The sequence below is a fragment of the Panthera onca genome, chromosome A1 (genome assembly GCF_046562875.1).
Source record: "Panthera onca isolate mPanOnc1 chromosome A1, mPanOnc1 haplotype 2, whole genome shotgun sequence".
NCBI classification, from domain to species: domain Eukaryota; kingdom Metazoa; phylum Chordata; class Mammalia; order Carnivora; family Felidae; genus Panthera; species Panthera onca.
Genome location: NC_138339.1, coordinates 67,642,164 through 67,661,521, shown reverse-complemented (window position 1 = coordinate 67,661,521; position 19,358 = coordinate 67,642,164). Strand labels below are relative to the sequence as shown.

At 39.5% G+C, this 19,358-nt stretch overlaps 1 protein-coding gene across 4 annotated transcripts in view; it reads right to left on the bottom strand.

The window, feature by feature from the left end:
- The window catches only part of EPB41L4A (erythrocyte membrane protein band 4.1 like 4A), a 252,941-nt gene that overhangs the window by 48,855 nt on the left and 184,728 nt on the right, over nucleotides 1–19,358 (bottom strand). For all 4 annotated transcript variants that reach the window (XM_078447487.2, XM_060635206.3, XM_060635208.3 and 1 more), the window contains exon 13: nucleotides 18,988–19,109. In XM_078447487.2, coding sequence (XP_078303613.1) covers nucleotides 18,988–19,109 — 122 coding nt within the window. The remainder of the gene's footprint in view (nucleotides 1–18,987; nucleotides 19,110–19,358) is intronic.

Genomic DNA, 19,358 nt, shown 5'->3' with positions numbered 1-19,358 from the left:
GTACCTAGGGTTGTATCCCAGGCTGTGGCGGGGGGGGGGGGGGGGGGGACAGAACACAGCAGAGAGCCCAATACCCAGTGTTAATAACATGAATGGAAGCAGCACTAAGTAAAGGTGAACATCATGTGAACCCAAGTCCTGTGTGACTAGCCTAAGAATAAACCCAGGTTTGCTCCACTTCTCATCTCTTTAGACTGATTAGTCTTTTCTTAGTTTAATAACCAATCACCTCAGAGCAAGTGAAGGTGCTTATCACGTTTGCCTGTTTCCATCCATCTGAATCTTTTTTCCCCCTAATGTTTATTTGAGAGAGAGAGAGAGAGAGAGAGAGAGAGAGAGAATGAATGAGCGGGTGAGGGGCATAGAGTGGGGGGAACAGAGGGTCCAAAGCAGGCTCTGTGCTGACAGCAGCAAGCCCGATGTGGGGCTCGAACTCACAAAACGCGAGATCATGACCTGAGCTGAAGTCAGATGCTTAACTGACTGAGCCATGTAGGTGCCCCTACCTGAATCTTCTGAAAAATTAATAAACAGGTAGATAAATAAATCCAGGAATATTTTCAAATAGCTAAATTTTAAATGATGTATGTGTACATACTTTCTAAACAAACCAATATCTGGTTATCTACACTATCCAAATAATTTTTGAGATGAACACAAGATGGATGTTTTTCCAAAAGAATTTCAGGCAGGGCACCTGAGTGGCTCAGTCAGTTAAGCATCTGACTTCAGCTCAGGTCATGATCTCATGTTTTGTGAGTGAGAGCCCTACATCGGGCTTGCTGCTGTCAGCACAGAGCCTGCTTTGGGCCCTCTGTTCCCCCCTCTCTATGCCTCTTACCTGCTCATTCTCTCTCTCTCTCTCTCTCTCTCTCTCTCTCTCTCTCTCTTTTTCTCTCTCTCTCTCTCTCTCAGTCTGATTTTGGCTCAGGTCATGATCTCGTGGTCTGTGAGTTCGAGCCCCGCGTCGGGCTCTGTGCTGACAGCTCAGAGCCTGGAGCCTGCTTCGGATTCTGTGTCTCCCTCTCTCTCTGCCCCTCCCCCACTCATGCTCTGTCTCTCTCTGTCTCTCTCTGTCTCTGTCTCTCTCTCTCTCTCTCTCTCTCTCTCTCTGTCAAAAATAAAACATTAAAAAAATTTAAAAAGAATTTCAGGGAAAAAATCACATACGTGCTGTCTCTCAGACATTCAGAAACAGTTTAGCAAGACTTCTTCAAAACAAATTATGTGACTGTCAGGACTATTTTGCTAACAGTCACAGGACTTTCATATACACAGCATAAATAAATAAGGTATTGGCAGTAATACAATATAATTCGTGGTTCTTTTATATTCAAAACAGTGACTACTAACTAAAAACCTGTAGATATGTATTCCCTTTGTCTTTAATAATAGGGTCTTAAAAGTCTCATGAGGAGACAGACTACAGGCTACTTACAGACTACACACAAATGCTACTTACAAGCACTAACTTACTGGGAGCACTTCTGAAGTATCCCCTCATATAACATTCATATGCTAACTATAAATTACTCTTTTCTATTTGTGGATGTAGCATTCTTTAAAAAGCCCTAATTAGGCAATAATTATTAGCTTTCTTTATGTTGCTAAAGATGCACTTAAAAGTAATAACTATACTTTTAGAACACTGTATTTTAACTAATTAGGTCAAATTAGTGATATGTTGTCACACTACGATTTGAGAAGAAAGCTAGGCAATTCAGTAAAGCTAGGTTGTGTTGGGTTACTGAAATCTGCAAAGGTGAGAAAGGTTACACGTTATTGAGATTTACTGACTTTCCATGTTGCTGACATGCACTACTATTTTCCTTTCCCAAGCTTCTTCCCCCCTTATCAAACCACCTTTCAGAATCATCCCATCTACATTAGCTCAGATGCTTGCACTACAGAGAAGAGGTGAGCTGACAAACCCATCACATAAAAGGCTAGTATTTTCATGTATTATTGGCCATGCAATAGTTCTATCTCATTAATTTTTTTTAATTGTTTGTTTGTCTGTTTATTTAGAGAGAGGGGCAGAGAGAAAGGGAGAGAGAGGTAATTCCAAGCAGGCTCCCTGCTCTCAGCGCAGAGCCTGACTCAGGGTAATGCAGGGCACACAAACTCATGAACCTAAAATCATGACCTAAGCTGAAATCACAAGTCAGATGCTTAACCAACTGAGCCACCCAGGCACCCCAACAGTTCCATTTTAAAGAGGAAAAAGGAAAGCCAAATATTAACTAAAATACTTAATTGATCACAACGGAATTTTAGGCAGTGTCCTAGGAGATATTTTCAGGTTGGAAAAAATCTTTTTCTCCCACTCCTTTTTCACTGTGTTATAATGGACCACACACACACACACACACACACACACACACACACACACACATATGTGAAATACGAACAGTTTAACAAAGTATTATAAAATGAATGACTGTTTAACCACTATCCACTTTAAGAAATAAAACATTGAGGGCAATTTTCCTGCACTGCATAAATCACTCCATTTGGAGCAATTCTTTCTTTTAGATAAAGCCAAACAGTTGTTTACCATCCAAAATATCTAGACACATGAATTATGTATATATTTCATAAAATATATTTTTAAATTATTTTTAAATTATTAATAAAAGTTAATAAGGCATCAAAATCTTAATAAAATGAAGGATGCATCACTGTACCGCTTCATGACTGTTAACATAGTGCTTTACACATGGTGGGGTATCAGTGAAGGTCTACTATAAAGGATGTATTCGCTTCTATTTTTTCCACTAGAAGGGAAAATTCAGGATAATGATGCTATTTTGTAGAAGTGTCAAAACTAAGTTCAAAAAAAACCTGTATGTGAAGTGCAACACAAGGGACATGTAGCCATATCCCACAGGACTAGGCTACTTTTTAGAGTTCTGAAAGCTACCTTCTGCCATAACTCACTATTCTTTTAAATGATGACTACAGATGATCTATAAGAGATCAGTTATTGGCATATGGTTATTAAGGTGCCTCGTAAATCTGTATTTTATTTTTTTAATGTTTATTTTATTTTTGAGAGAGAGAGAGAGAGACAGGATGCGAGTGGGTTAGGGGCAGAGAGAGAGGGAGACACAGAATCTGAAGTAGGCTCCAGGCTCCGAGCTGTCAGCACAGACCCTGACGTGGGGCTCGAACTCACGAGCTGTGAGATCATGACCTGAGCCAAAGTAGGACGCTCAACTGAGCCACCCAGGCGCTCCTATATTTTATTATTAATGTTAATGCTAGCAAGACCATTTACACAGTTAGGGGCATCCAATTCATTATATATATTGTTCACATTAAAAAAACAATGGGCTTTGGGGTGCCTGCGTGGCTCACTTGGCTGGGTGTCTGACTCCTGATTTCAGCTCAAGTCATGATCCCAGGGTTGTGGGATTGAGCCCCACCCTCAGTGTGGAGCCTGCTTAAGATTTTCTCTCTGTCCCTCTCCCCAACTTGTGTTCTCTCTAAAATTAAAAAAATTTTTAAATAAAAGGACAACGGGCTTTATTTCAGGAGGCTAGTCACATTTGGTAAAGTAAGCTAATCAGGGGATTGCTATAGTTTCTTAAGGACCCAAATCTAGCTCCTGTCATCATTTTTGTCTCTGGACTGTTAGTCACTATAGGTTAATATGGGTCCACACAGTTCTCTACAGTTTACACAACACTGCAATGCCAGTGTCCAATGCTTTACGGTACCTTCCTTGTTCGTTTTTTAACATGTTATATGCGAACGTTTCAAGCTTGTGTGCATCAGACCATGACCAGGCTTTTGTGTGGTTTGGCTCTGTTCACGTTTGAGTGCCCTCGTCTTAAATGACCCTTGCCTTCAATTCAGGAAGAGTGGCTGTCAGAAACAAAATCAACTTTCCCAGGATCTATTTAGCTACTTGATCTGGGGGAAATTCTTAAAAGTCATTCCTGTGATGTCAAAATTTGGTGATGGATATGCACGGATCTTCAGTTACAAAAACACTTTGCATTTTAATAGTATTAGGAATCTCACAAAATTTGTAGCTCAATTTGACACCTATCAACCTAAATTAAACTTTTGATGTCATTTAAATGTTGCCAATGCTTTTAATTTACAGAGTAGGCATGAGGATAAATGTGTGACATTAAGTGAAAAAAGATTTTTCTAAGCAAGTGACAATGCCTTATTCTGTTATATGAGGGGAAGGACAAATAGCCAATTAGTAAAGCAGGATTTCAATATATAAATGATTTAATTTTAAGAACACTCAAATATGATAAATTTGTAAACTTTTAGGTTAAATTTTATCCAATTTATTCACATTTTCTTATCTAAATTAAAAGATAAAAAACCTGTATCTGATGCTTAAGACAATCAGGGCAGATTACAACTGTTACCAATGCAACAGATTATGTATTAGGTTCCAGTAAAACTCATCTGATTTCATATTGCCTAACCCCACGATTTATCATAAGAAATGTGATATTCATGAATTAAGAATGAGCTTTTAATTGGAGATACAGTTTAATGTTATAGTTGTTACAGTGACAGTACAAAGTCACTATGCCTTGGTTTCACCAACTTTAGACTGAGTACTATGGAAAAAATGGCAGAAAGCATAGCAAGTTAGCAAAATAAGACATTTTTTCTAACACCACAAATTATGGTCAAACAGGAGAATTTGGCAAAACAGCCACTCATTAAATTAGGCAAAACAAGGGGCAGCTGGGTGGCCCAGTCGGTTAAGCGTCCGACTTCGGCTCAGGTCATGATCTCGCGGCTCCTGAGTTCGAGCCCCGCGTCGGGCTCTGCTGACAGCTCAGAGCCTGGAGCCTGTTTCGGATTCTGTGTCTCCCTCTCTCTCTCTGACCCTCCCCAGTTCATGCCCTGTCTCTGTCTCAAAAAAAGTAAATAAATGTTAAAAAAAAAAAAGGAGTTTAAAAAAAAATTAGGCAAAACAAAACTGAATCTTGAAACACAAAATTTGGAAAATAGAAGTGTTTCATCATCTAGTGGCTAATTCTTTAAAGTTCAAATGCCTGACATCAGCCCATTCATCCCAAACAGGCAGCCAGATTCCTGCTTTTTTAAGAGTTTCTTCATTCAAAAAGCCCAAGGGTGGTATTTAAGCAGTTACTGCTTTAGCAAAAACATAGAGACTTTTAAGACACTGATTTTGCTACATGTCCACTGCAAGATCAAACAAGGCATTCTGCTAAAAAGCTGAAGGCTAGATTATAAAGAATTGGGTGTGGAGGAGAAAGATGCTAGGAAAATATGTCTACACATGAAAGATCGTTTCTCTGGTTGGTCTGCTTCCAATTTCTCCCTCCCTGACCCAGTACTCTCCTGGATCTCTCAGCTTTCCTCATCACCAAAATGATCACCTTGGGAGTGTGAGCTGGGTGGAAATGAAGGCATTGCATCCTCTGCTCCTTTGGCGGAGCTACCAAAGTACACACTGAGAGAGACACAGTGTGTCACAGACATCCTTCCTCGTGGGTCAGAAAGGCAGGTTCAAAAACAAGAAAGGCACTTCTGAACCTGCGAAGTCATCTGCTCCGCCCCTGAGGTCCCCGGAGGAGAACGAAAGCGTTCTAGCTAAAGAACTTGTGATCTACACCTGTGCATGCTGGAGGGGCTGTGAGACATGGTAGCAGCAGAAGGGTGCCATCTTTCCTTTCAGCACCCATGGGCTCAATGACAACACCTATCTGTGACTGGCTGGCTGTAATTAAGAAGTGGCAAATCTCTTAAATACCAAGTTTTCTTCTTGTGATAGGAGGACACAATTCAAGGGAAGAAGACTGAGTAAACGCTCACATCCAATCCTGGCAGCACTCTTGCATTCCCCCCAACCCCTTCAAGGGGACCACACAATTTAGAGCAACACACAGCAAACCTTTTCCAAGTCATCTTTTTTTTAAATTTATTTTTAATATTTATTTATTTGAGAGAGAGAGAGCGCATGCGTGCACATCATGGTGGGGAGGGGGCAGAAAAAGAGAGGGAAACAGAATCTGAAGCAGGCTCCAGGCTCTGAGATGTCAGCACAGAGCCCGACATGGGGGTTGAACTCGAAAACCACAAGATCATGACCAGAGCAGAAGTCAGACGCTTAACCGACTGCGCCACCCAGGTGCCCCTCCAAGTCATTTTCTGTCAATTTATCTCACCTGGTGCAGCAGGTGGACCATTCCATCTCTAAAGTTGGTTCTGCTTCACAGGAATATGCTAGATCCCTGCTTTAGAGGTTTTTATTTGATGCAAGTATAATAGAATATAAAATATATATGAAGTACATATCATTATATGTAAGAACTGCCTTAAAAAGGTTTCTTTAGCTAAGGTAAAATTGAGAAAATTCATATTTTTTTCTGCCTCATAGTTTGAGCTCAGATCTAGGAGGTCTTAACTTGGAATTCTTTCAGCTTTTTACCCAGTACAAAAGAATCTGAAAAACTACTGTCCCCTAGTGCATGCTTCTAAGGTGATATCAAACATTTTTTATCAAAAGTTTTATAGTTCCAACTTTTTATGGTGACAAATGGTAACTAGATTTATCATGGGGATCATTTAGTAATGTATAAAAATACCAAATCACTGTGATGTACCCCTGAAACTAATAGGATAGTCTATGTCAAGTACACTTGATTTAAAAAAAAAAAAAGTTGAAACAATACCAATGTACGCCATTTGCAGGATACAGAAAATATTGACACTTTAAAATGGAATTGTGTCACAACTCTTTTCAATGTATCCAATGCAATAAAATACCATAGAAATTGGATACCCACAGTCACCCGTTTTAAAAATACATGAAATGAGTTTACATTTTGGAAATTTCATGGCATTCTTTTTTCTCCTTGTATTTGCATTTCAATTCCACCTCCTCCCAAAAATTTATCCCAAAGTAATACATGTTGTACCACTTGAAAGTTTTATTCACTTCTCAATGACAAAAAATAGAAATAAATTTAAGTTTTATAAAGCTCTAGGTGTTAAAAATTTCTTCTGAACTAAGCCATTACAATGATTAATAGATTATTAGTATACCAAAATAATGTTGAAAAACAATTAAGAGTAAAAAGTAAACTTTTGTTGGCAAGTAATTCTTAATGAGATAAACAAGGTAGTTTTGTTTTCCCAACAAGGACATAGATCATATGCCTTCATGACTATTATTTTGTGCTGGAATAAAATAGGTCGGCAATAATTCCATTCCTGTTTTTATCTGGATAGATTTCAATGCTGAGAAATCTTGTTCACATAAATAAGTAGAGTTGTATGTAAAGAAATTAAGACACTACTATGTGTCTAGTAGTGATACATACCTAAAATTATTTCAAATGCTCTATCAGGTGACAAATCAATTGGGTCTTCCTCCAATTTTGTCCAAAGTAAAAATGAGGAAATGACTTAGCAAAGGAAGTCATTAATAATTAAGGCCATTTAGTTTCCAAACACCAGCTCAGGAGGTTTTTAACATTTAAGGACAAAACAGTGCAATGGATTCTGGATGAGGAAAAGGTCTGCCTTTCTTTCGGACAATGGGAAATGGTCCGCTGGTAAAGGGCAGGCTGGAGAGAAGAGCCAGCAAAGCAAGTACACTACGGCAGGCAGATTCCCGTCAGGAAAGAGAATCTGAAAGGCGACTGAATCAAAACCGTCTGTGCTCACACAACCCTCAAGAAAGTCCTCCTGGGGCACCTGGGTGGCTCAGCCAGTTGGGTGGCCAGCTCCTGATTTCAGCTCATGTATTGATCTCAGGGTTTGTGACATCAAGCCCCGCATCTGACTCTGTGCTGACAGCATGGAGAGCCTGCTTAGGTTTCTCTCTGTCTCACTCTGTTCCTCCCCTGCTTGCAGGGGTGTGTGTGTGCTCCACCTGCCTCTCTCAAAAATGAATAAATACCCTTAAAAAAATAAAAAATAAAAATAAAAAATAAAGTCTTCCTGTACTCTCTTCACCACCAGGAGCTGCATACCTCAGCGTGAAATCTACTGCCCTAATCTAGCCAGCCTTCAAAATCCACTTCCTTCACAATAACATCATAGATTTTACCCTCAGCCGTAAGCAAATTATCCTAGTGGGCACTTGAACTTTTTCAGAGTGCCACTCTGTGACACTTGATACATCCTGCCCACATGTAAGTACATCTTTTACCTCCCTAGCCTGACAAAATGGCTAAGTCTACAAGAGTGGAAGTCCACTTATGTCTCAGCTCTGCCAGTTTACCCATGGTGTGATCTTGGACAAGTTAGTAAATCCCTCTGGGCCTCAGGTTTCTCAACAATAAAATAGAGATATCACCAACTACTTATATAGTGGATATGAAGATTAGATAATTTTTAAAAAAAGTGCTTGGGATGCCTGGCTGGTTCAGCTGGTGGAGCATGAGACTCTTGATCTCTGGGGTCATGAGTTCAGGTTCCACATTGGGCATGGAGTCTCAAGATGAAAAATTTAAATAATAATAATAATAATAATAATAATAAAGATGAAACAAAGAGAAAGTGCTCAACACAGTGCTTGGCTTTGAATAAGTGTGACATAACTGCTTTATTATTTTTATATGACTAAGTTCCCCCTAAATCAGGGGCCAGGTTTTATTCCTTTCTCTATGCTCCACAGAAAAGAGTCTCCACTGAATGTTTTTTCCAACACCTAACCAAGCAATTCAATTCTCAGAGGACAATGACTGGGTAGCCTGCAATTTAACTCAATTCTCATGCTATCAACCTGGAGATACTGTCAGATCCCACATGTTAAGGGCTGAATCCCTCAAGATTGCCTCCTCGTCAGATTAATTTGCTAGAGGGGTTCTCAGAACTCAGAGAAACAGTTTACTTACGAGATCACCAGTTCATTATAAAAACTCAAAAATGGCCAAATGGAAGACATGCACAAGACAAAGTATGAGAAAGGGGCTCTGAGCAACACTCACTGCATCTCCACGAATTCACCAACCCCTCAGAATCCCATCCTTTGGGGTTTTATGGAGACTTTAGTACATAGGCACAATTGATGAAGTTGTTGGCTATCAATGACTGAACTCAATCTCCAACACCTCTTTCCTCTCCAGAGGTCAGGGGCTGGGGCTGAAAATCCCAACTCTTTAATTATGGCTGGCTCCCCTTGTACCCAGCCCCCATCCTTAGGGACTTTCCAAAAGTGACCTCACCAGTAGGTTCAAAAGGGCTTGCTATGAATAACAAAAGATGTTCCTTCACCTCTACTGCTCTTATCATATAGGAAATTCCAATGGTTTTAGGAGCTCTGTGCCAGAAATGGGAATAAACACCAAATACATATTTCTTATTATAAATCACAGTATCACAGGTCTTATGTCAAAGAGGTGCTCAATAAATTCTTGATGAAGGAAAAGGGAATGGGAAACTAAGTATCATTTATGGTAACTCACTAGAGCTATGATATTTAATACACCATAGGCCTTTAGTTTTGCTTGCTTTTCTAATTTGGGTAGCTATGCGTGGAATGCTAAACTTAACTCATGGGAAGAGTGGAAATATTAACATTTTAGAGAAAATCTAACCAGACTTGCCATATATTAAATCTTTTACAGAATGAAAATAAACATCAGCTTCAAGGCAGAATAAAAAAGGGTGCCAACTAAGGAAAAGAGCCATGAACATACACCTGACTATATGATCTACGTGATGTGCCTTGCACTTAAGGCTGTTACTGCCTCTTCCCCTCTTTGCTGGGCAAAATGTCCCAAAGAACTTAGAAGCAGACTGACTTGCTGCTTCTTTATAAATTAGCAGAATGTACTGTCTTCTCAAGAATATCTGTAGATTTAAAGAAGTAAGGAAATCATGCAATAGTAGGAAAAACCAGGGATGTATATTTTCAAACAATTCAAGGAGTTTCACCTTCTTTATTTTCCATTTACTTTCCAAATATATGCTCTAAGGTACCAAACACATAGATTCAAACACTGCTCTTACAATCTGTGTGACCTTGAGTAAGTAATTATTGTTTCTGAGCTTCGGTTTCCTCATGAGTAAAATGAGAATATCACCCACCTTCCTCATGGGATTACCAAAGAAGTAATGTTATCCACTGTTAAGGTGCAAGGAAACCAGACCAAATTAGGGATTCAACTTAAAGGACACCGCAGGACCTCACAAAGTGGAATTCATGGCTCCTGTGTCCTACCCCCATTCTCCTCTCAAAGCTGCACGGTCCTTTGGTGTTTCTCAGCGACTCTATTCTTTCCCTGCAAACCCACTTCTTTGTTCATGGGTGTGCCTGGCACCTGGGCTGTAACAGTAGCCCCAAAAGTGGTGGCTCTCCACAGCTGACTCATCTTCTGGGCTCTGATTCCAGCTTCTCAGGAGAAGGAAACCGGGTGGTTTCCTCAGGTGCCCCATTCTCACCCCTGGAGAGAGGGGAGGGGCAAGACCATTGTTACAGAGGGATTTCCTGTCACCCCTCAGGACACTTGGTTCCAAGATCCACATAGCGCATTGTTCAAAGTGCCAAACAGGACACCTGCTCCAGGAAAGGTGGTTCCTTTTTGCCTGCCTCCCCTGCTTTCCCTACACCAACCAAAATAATCCTGAACTCCAGGAACTAATGCCAACCATTTTTCACACCGATACCAATAAGTAAGGAGAGCAGATTACAGAAATCAATCCCAGATTTCTCAAAGTCTGAAGAAGATGCTGACAGAGAAATCACTGTGAATTCTGAATCTGGTAGTAAAACAAAGCTGTGAAATCCTCAGATGTTGTCTGCCTAAGAAATCTATCTCAAAACCATCTTAAACAGTTGACAGACACCCTTGAACCTCCATCTGTGTAGAAAGATGGGTGAAAAAGCAGAAAAATTTACCTAAATGGTTTGTAAAGTCAAGGCAGAGCCTTAGGAGCTGTGACCACAAACAACTGCGAAGGTGGAACCAATTCACACTAACTTCTACAAGAAGTAGGTTCACTAAAGGACTAGTCTTTGGTTATATTCAGAAGTCAAAGGCAGAGACAAAGCCATGCAAAAACCTGTCCAGAAAGGCCTCTATTTGTACCTAGTAAGATAACACTTTTTTTTCTTTTCAAATATTTATTTAAATTCTAGTTAGCTCACATACAGTGCAATATTGGCTTCAAGAATACAATTCAGTGATTCATCACTTACACAAAACACCCAGTGCCCATCATAGCAAGTGCCCCCTTTAATACCCAGCACCTATCTATCCCATCCCCCACCCTCTTCCCTTCATCAACTCTCAGTTTATTCTCTTTGAGTCTCTTATGGTTTGTTTCCCTCTCTCCCTTTTTGACATCCTCCCATATATTCATCTGTTTTGTTTTTTAAATTCCACAAATGAGTGAAATCATATGATATTTATCTTTCTCTAACTTATATCACTTAGCATAATACACTCTAGCTCCATCCACATTATTGCAGGTGGTAAGATTCCATTCTTTTTGATGGCTGAGTAATATTCCAGTGTGTGTGTGTGTGTGTGTGTGTGTGTGTGTGTGTGTCTACACACACACACACACACACCACATCTTCTTCATCCATTCATCAGTCAATGGACATTTGGACTCTCTCCATAGTTTGGCTATGGTTGACAATGCTGCCATAAATATCAGGGTGCATGTATTCCTTTGAATCTATATTTTCGCATCCTTTGTGTAAAAACCTAGTAGTGCAATTGCTGGATCATAGGGTAGTTCTATTTTGAACTTTCTGAGGAACCTCCATACTGTTCTCCAGAATGGCTGCACCAGTTTATATTCCCACCAACAGAAGATAGCACTAATTTCTAACCATGAGTTAACCAAAGAGGTAAAATCCAGATTCATCTGGTCAATTCAGACTAAAAGAACATCTTAAAAAGCTGTATTACTGAATTGCTTATTGCAATTAATTTCATTCAGGAATAGGAATTTCATTTGAACTTAAGTTTTATAATTTTTTTTAATGTTTATTTTATTTTTGACAGAGAGAGAGAGAGAGACAGAGCATGAGCGGGGGAGGGGCAGAGAGAGAAGGAGACACAGAATCTGAAGCAGGCTCCAGGCTCTGAGCTGTCAGCACAGAGCCCGAAATGGGGCTCGAACTCACAGACCACGAGATCATGACCTGAGCTGAAGTCAGACGCTCAAATGACTGAGCCACCCAGACACCCCTGAACTTAAGTTTTAAAGAACCAGCTATACTTCTGTATATAAAAGTATACAAAAACATTGTATATTTCCAAGGAGAAAAATGTATTTTGTGATCTGGTAAGATATTTTCAACATCTTACAGGTTTCTGAAATAATGATTAAATTTAAAAACTACTCTAAAAAAGCTTTCCAAAATCTTTTCTCATATTTGGTCCTTTTAACACTATGACAGAGAAGCCAGAGAGAAGAAAGAATTTTAGGAAGAGGGATCTTTAGTGATTTTGTACCAGTTCCTTTATTTTGTAGATAATGAGATGAAAGATCAGAATATGGAATGATGGTTGTAGGTCACAGCCAAGTTAGACCAGGAATTCAAATTTACTCAAATTGGATACACTACACATTTTTTTTTTCCTCCCACTGTACCACATGACTTCCCAATGCAGCTGTTTCAATAATCAGTTAAGAGATAATCTAAGACTCAGCAGGAATTCTTCCAGTCCAGGTGAAAAAGAAGCAGGAATCACAGATCTGGATCATTATCTCAGTATATCGATCAGCTAATTCTTATTTGTTACCTTGAAGAATGAATGTCACAATCACACACTCTCTAAAACAAAGTTAACACTGTTAAATTTTCAGGAAATCATCTCCAAAACCAGCCACATAACACTCCTGGTCAGAATGCCTTGTTCTAATTCCCTTGTATGAGAATTGATACTAATTTCTTCCCTTCCTGTCTTCTGCTGACCCTCACAGGATAAGCAAACACTCCACGATTCCCATCAGGTGCACAGGAAGGTGCCACAGTCTTCTTCCAGACATTCCTCAGAGTGCCTAGTGATTCTCATCCAGATACCTCCAGGTTCCAGAACATGCGACACTCAGAAATCACTTCACCTCTTTGGGCCCGCGTTTCCTTATACACAACACAAAGTGACTGTCTTACACCTCATCTCATCCAACGACTCCAGGCCCTCCTATGAGCTCTCCTCCTCTGAAACCAAGTATGCTCTCACTTAGTGACCTACTCTATTCTATTAAAATGAATGTGTCTTATGGTCCTTGCCTTAAAGATTTGGGTTGTATCTGTTACAACACAGTAGACATTCCTAACATTTGAATTTTGTATGATCAGTCTTGTACTGTTCTGTTACTTTTCCCATAAATTATGATGCATGTTTCCTAGCATAGGAATCAGTGTCTTCCTCTAAGCTTTTCAAAACTCTATTAGAAACGTGAATGTGCAAATGTGTTTATTCAAAAATAAATTTAAAACAAATAACAAAAACAAAACAAAAAAAAAAACCAGCAACAAAAACCTTTTAAAATACATTGCTGATTGCCACAGCCCAGTTGGGCTTCTGCTGATGTCATGTCTCACACAATGTGCTAATCAAAGGAAGTACTTAATAAATGATTATTACTTTCTTGACATTACTATTTCTCAACAGCCCAGAGCTATATACTGTATCAATGAACTTGTACTTCACTATGTTAAAGCATTTCTCCATCTGTCCTGCTCTGGGGTGCACCCACGTCAGGTCACCAATAGATGCTGGTCAGCTACCCATGTGTTAATCTTATGCTGCAGGGGCCAGAGCTGTGCAGCACCCACCGTCCCCTGGTGTTGGCCAACTGACCTACTAAGAACAAAGTGCTTGTGCTGGGAGTCATGGAGTGTTGAATCCAATTTAGTGATACTCACAGGGGATGCTGGAGCAACCCGCAGTGAACTCCAGGGACAGGTGGGTTCATACCAGCTGTCAATCAGAGGTTCCAAAGAGGCAGCCCTCCGTGTCACATCTGGCTCTCAGGAAGGTTCCAATTTAGCACACAAAAGACTATCTTTAAAATGAAATTGCCACTATTCAAAATTCTGAGAAGTTTACATAAATATCCACATATTATGCTTCCCTTAAAACACTGGAAGCTTGGCAACTCTGGGTCCACTCCCCTGCACAGAAACAAGTGGCTTGGCCTGAGCAGTAGCTGTCTGCTTGCAGACTAGCACAAACCAACCTCGTTCAAAAGTCATTTTCATCACCCCCAGGCATTGTGTTTGCAGCGTTTCCCACAGATGCTGAGTGAGAATGCCAAAATGTCACCGGATCTTGCTTTTCAGTCGTCTGAAGGTTACACTGCAACTATTTATTTCTCTGTTCGTCAGTGTGGTGCCGTTAAGAACCTAAAATGCCGTATCAGACAATCACAGCATTGTTTATCCATTGCAAATGGATATGTTTCTTCACCCAGTACTTTTCTTACAGCTAATTATGAGTTATAGCCAGATATTGTCTGTACTGCCTACCTATAGCCGATTCTCTTCTGACAGGAACCCACCTATGTGGGTTGCCATGACCTTGTCAGAGAAAGGGCTGTATAAATATGCACTTTCCCTTCCTGACCTCTCGCCTCCTGCTTTACCCCCAAGCTCCCTCTGAGGCCATGCAGATCTGCAGGAATGCTCTGGCTCCCTGCCCTGGCGCTGAGCTCCTGGGGTGGAGCAGCAGGCAGGCTGGGTGCAGGGCTCTTGACTCCGGAATGCACTTCCTCATAGAGGTGCCAAGGCCTAATCTTGGCGGATTCTAAACACAATGGCTTTTTAGCTACCAGGGCATTTATTATTTGTGACTGAGAGGTGGGAAAAAAAGTGTTTTAAATCTCCAGACAACCAAGATGCAAGTTAAGGGGAGAAATCACTGAGTATTTTAACTTAATCACTGAAGTATTTTAACTTAAATAAAAGAATGTCTTCTATAGTAACGAATCATGCACCATCAATTAATGTTATAAACTAACAAAAAATGAAAGCCTCCTACCACAGTTTTTTTTATTATTATTATTATATGTAAGTGTTAAACGAGGTGAGAATCTATGCCAATAACTCCTGAAACTATAGTTCTCTAAAATTTTGTTTTAGGGAGAATATCAGCAGAATTTAATCTATGAAAATTAATAGCTGGCCTGTTTACAGTAGAAAGAGAAAATCTATCTTTTATTTAAACCATAACTCCAGGCACGCCTGGCTGGCTCAGTCAGTAGAGCATCTGGCTCTTGATTTCAGAATCATGAGTTCAAGCCCCAGGTTGGATGTAGATATCGCTCAAATAAATAAAACTTTTAAACAAATAAATAAACCATAACTCCTTTTTGTCAAATACAGTACAATCTAATCAATCTCTTCTACATCTCAAAATCAGTTTTCTGTTGATCAAAATTTAACGGTCAAAATTTGTAAATGAAAATTTAAGTAACTGTGGCGTCGTAATTTAGTAAAGTAATATTTTTATTCCCGTTTGGTCAGTAAAAAGTAATTTTAAAAAAGACAAGACCTATTGTTCCTTTCCGGCCCAGCCACCCATGAATGGGCCTCAGGAATAGGGAGCTTCCGAGGGAGAGGGTGCTCTGAGCAAGGTGGGGGTGTGGGAAGAAAAAGTAACAGTCTGGAGAAACTGCCTGCGATGGTGGGGAAGGGGACAGAGGCCAGAGGGCTACAGCGACCTGACCTAGTGACCTGCAGGCACTCTCTGAAGCATCCCCTCCCCCAGGCAGCAGAAACTTCACGGAGGACTGCCAGTGAGGTCTCCGCGCAGGCTTGACCCTAAGCACAGCAGGCTCTCAGGCACGCCAAGCCAAAGACCCCTCCCTCTCATACACACATCCCAGCCCAGCTTCGCACAGAACTGCCCACCTTCTTGGGGCCTGGCTGGAACAAGGAGCACAGCAGTGACTAATGTAGGCGAAGACAAGAGGACCCTCTTCAAATATTCTGCTCCAAGTCTGAACCCCACCATGACCTGAGAAATAGGGCATGGCTGAGACTGGGTCACCACCAGCTGGGTTCAGCTGAGGCTCCCAGTAAAGTACATTTGAATTAGAGGAAAGAGAAAATGGAAGATTTGAGAAAGCAAAAAAACATTAATCTCTGCCTCCACCACATTCTCCCCATGTGTGTGACAGCAACTGTGACACCTCATCATAGGCATTTGCGAAGTGATCCTTCCCTACCCAAGACAGTCACACAGTCAAAGGGAGGGTCCATCTCTGGATCCCAGAACACATCGCAGTTTTGTGGAATCCAGACTTGAAAAGTCAGACTAAAAGTAATTCAAAATCAAAGTGAAATGTGTACACAGCAAAGTCTGACTTAGTTTCTAAACACAGCATTGTTTAATCCTTTTTATGTTAAAAATGATGAAAATGAACCATTGTTTAAAATACATGTAATAAATTAGCATGGATGTTTAAAGCTATCACTCCATGGAGATTCACTTTAGTTATATTTATATCCTTCAAAATTTCAAGCAGCTTAAACCATCTAAGAACTAAAGATTGGTTGAATAAATTATATGTCTATCCATCTGTGTAACAGAAAATTATATAGATGCTAAAATGGTGCTAAGAACATTTAGAAACTTATTAAAACATATCCGTGACATATTATTAAATAAGAAAAGCAGATTGTAAAAGACTACTATATTGCTTTTGCAGAAAAGATATACAAACAACTAGAAAGCTACGTAATAAGTATTAACTATCAGGAGAATGGAATTGAATATGAAAGATTTTTTTTCTTTTGGAAGGAAAGGTTCTAAGTTTCTTAACTTTTCTAAAACAAATGTGTATGCATGTATGTATTTTTAAGCAATCGCTACACCCAACGTGGGGCTTGAACTCAGGACCCTGAGATCAAGAGTCACATGCTCTACCAATTGAACGAGGCAGGCATTTATAATAATAAATGCATAATGTGCTGCATTTTAAAAAGGTCTCCCAGATGCTGAGAGGCTGTCCTTGAAAAGCCTGGGTGGTACATTAACCACACCCTTATCCCCTACCAAGAAAAGAGTGTGTTTTAATGCAACACAAGATGAATGAGGGGTGTGAAAGTCCAAAATCATCCCCTGGGGTTGTTCTCTGCATACGCCAAGAGAAAAACAAAAACAAAACCAAAACCAAAAACCTTTGTCCCTAAATTAATCAGCTTCAGTATTTGGGCTTCCAAGGAGAGCCACACACCCCCACATATACAAAAAGCGTCACAGAGGCAATTATCTTTGTAAGAGGATATGAGAAGAAAAGGAGCAAGGGAGCAGGTTTGTAAACAAAGCATGTATGATTCCCACGTCTTGAGTAGAATGCAATGGTGATTTGAAGCAAGACATGCTTTTGATAGTCTCAGTTGGTCTCACTCATTTCATGAGGTACAGCAATTCAGAAACAGCATAGGATTTGAAAGTTTGCTAATTGTACCACGTTGTATTTGATCCAAATGGAATTTCAGACTGCTCATATACAAAGATAAATAGAAATTATTAAGATAAAAATATTAAATATTACAGGTAAAATTTTTATCCTAAGTTACCTATTTATTATATAATCTTGGACAAATTTGTCCTTTTAAATCTTAGTTTCCTCATCAGCCAAACAGGGAAAACGATAATACTTCTGTGGCAAAGTAACCTATTGCAAAGTTAATTCATGTCTTATTTTGCCACTGCAGAACCAACAGAAAGAATTTAATCTCCTCCCAGCTCAGTGATGGGGGGAACCTACACTCAGATTTAATTGGGCTTCGAAAGAGTAAATCAGGTGACACTCTCACACGGGGAGCAGTAGAGCAGAATACTTTCCTCAGAGGCTTGACATAAGGATTAAACGAAACAACAGATGTCACAATGCTATGTCAATTGTCATGCAATGCTCAGATAGAAATTACTGTTATTAAAAATTCCCCTCACTTGCCACAATATGGTAAAAACAAAAACCAGGAGATCTAGGCTCTTATTCCAGCCCCATACTTCTCTAGATGCTGGAACTATGTCTTCCTCATCTGTAAAATGGGAACATACTCTGTGCCTTGCCCTACCTCACAGGGCTATGGTGAGACTCAAGCTTAACAGTATGAGAAAAGTCCATGGAGCATGTTAGACAAGGGGGACCTATAGGTAAGACATAAACCAAACTCAGTAATGTCACTTTACAAAATAATTCTGTGAGTTCTGAGCATTGAACATGGATTAAAACTGATTAGGTGGGTTTATTACAGAAGTAGTCTTCATTTAAAACAAAAATTTGAATAACCCAGCTGTCCATCAAAAACAGAATGGACAAAAAGAATGTCATAACAGAATACTCACAGCAAGAAAAATGAATGCACTTTCGTATACATACAGCACTGATGGAAGCAAGACACAAACAATGTATGCCATGGTCATTCATATAAATTATGTTAAAAATAGGCAAAAATAAACTTGTTTGTTTGGGGAAGTCTGCACGGTATTGAAATTCTAACAAAAATTAAGGAAATAACTATCATAAAGTTAGATGGGGATTTTCTCTGGTTGGGAAGGGAGATGGTGAAGATATAAATAATTAGGCTAATAGGAAGGACTTTGGGATTACAGGCTATATTAAATTTTGTGTGTGTATGTGCAAGTATACATACATATGCATGTATGTACATTGTAAACACTTGTCTATACACATATTTCACAATAAAAAACCAACAATAAAAATCCAACTGAATTCTGTATAGTTTAATTTATATCAATACTGTTACTTTTTTTTAAAGGACGTTTGGTAAGAGTTTCAGTTCCAATCTCAGATACATCAAACTAAGAAATTACTCAATTACTTATAGTAACTTACTATATATAAAACTTACTATTTTTAATTTGACCCTGAAGTTACTTACAGTAACTTCTAATTGCTTGGACAGTTTCAGGGTCAAATTAAAAATCCTACTTAACAATAAATGAAACTACATGGCCATAGTCACCACCTGAGCTTATCTTACACCACCACCCTAAAAGGAAATGCAAGGTTACATCAGTGACTCACCAGCTGGCTGTGTTTGTGCTATTCTCTTTGGGTAAGTCTTGCTTCGACTTCGTGCCACATTCTGATCTGGCCGAGGAAGTTGAATAGAAAGGTCTCGACTCATTTGCAATGCTGTCCTGCCACTTGGAAATGCAACATTTTGGTTAACACAGATAAAACCACACAGTCACAAAATTAAACCACGGCTCATTCACAATATCTACACAATATGCAAAGAAGAAAAACAACACAGAGTCACAGAGGCCCTAAGTATATAAGGGTTTTCAATTGATTCTCATTGCAATATTAACCAAGGCAGTAATATTAAATTCTAATATGAGAGTCTTAGGTTAGATAGAAGGACAATCTTTCAGAGGCAGAAATTTATTAAA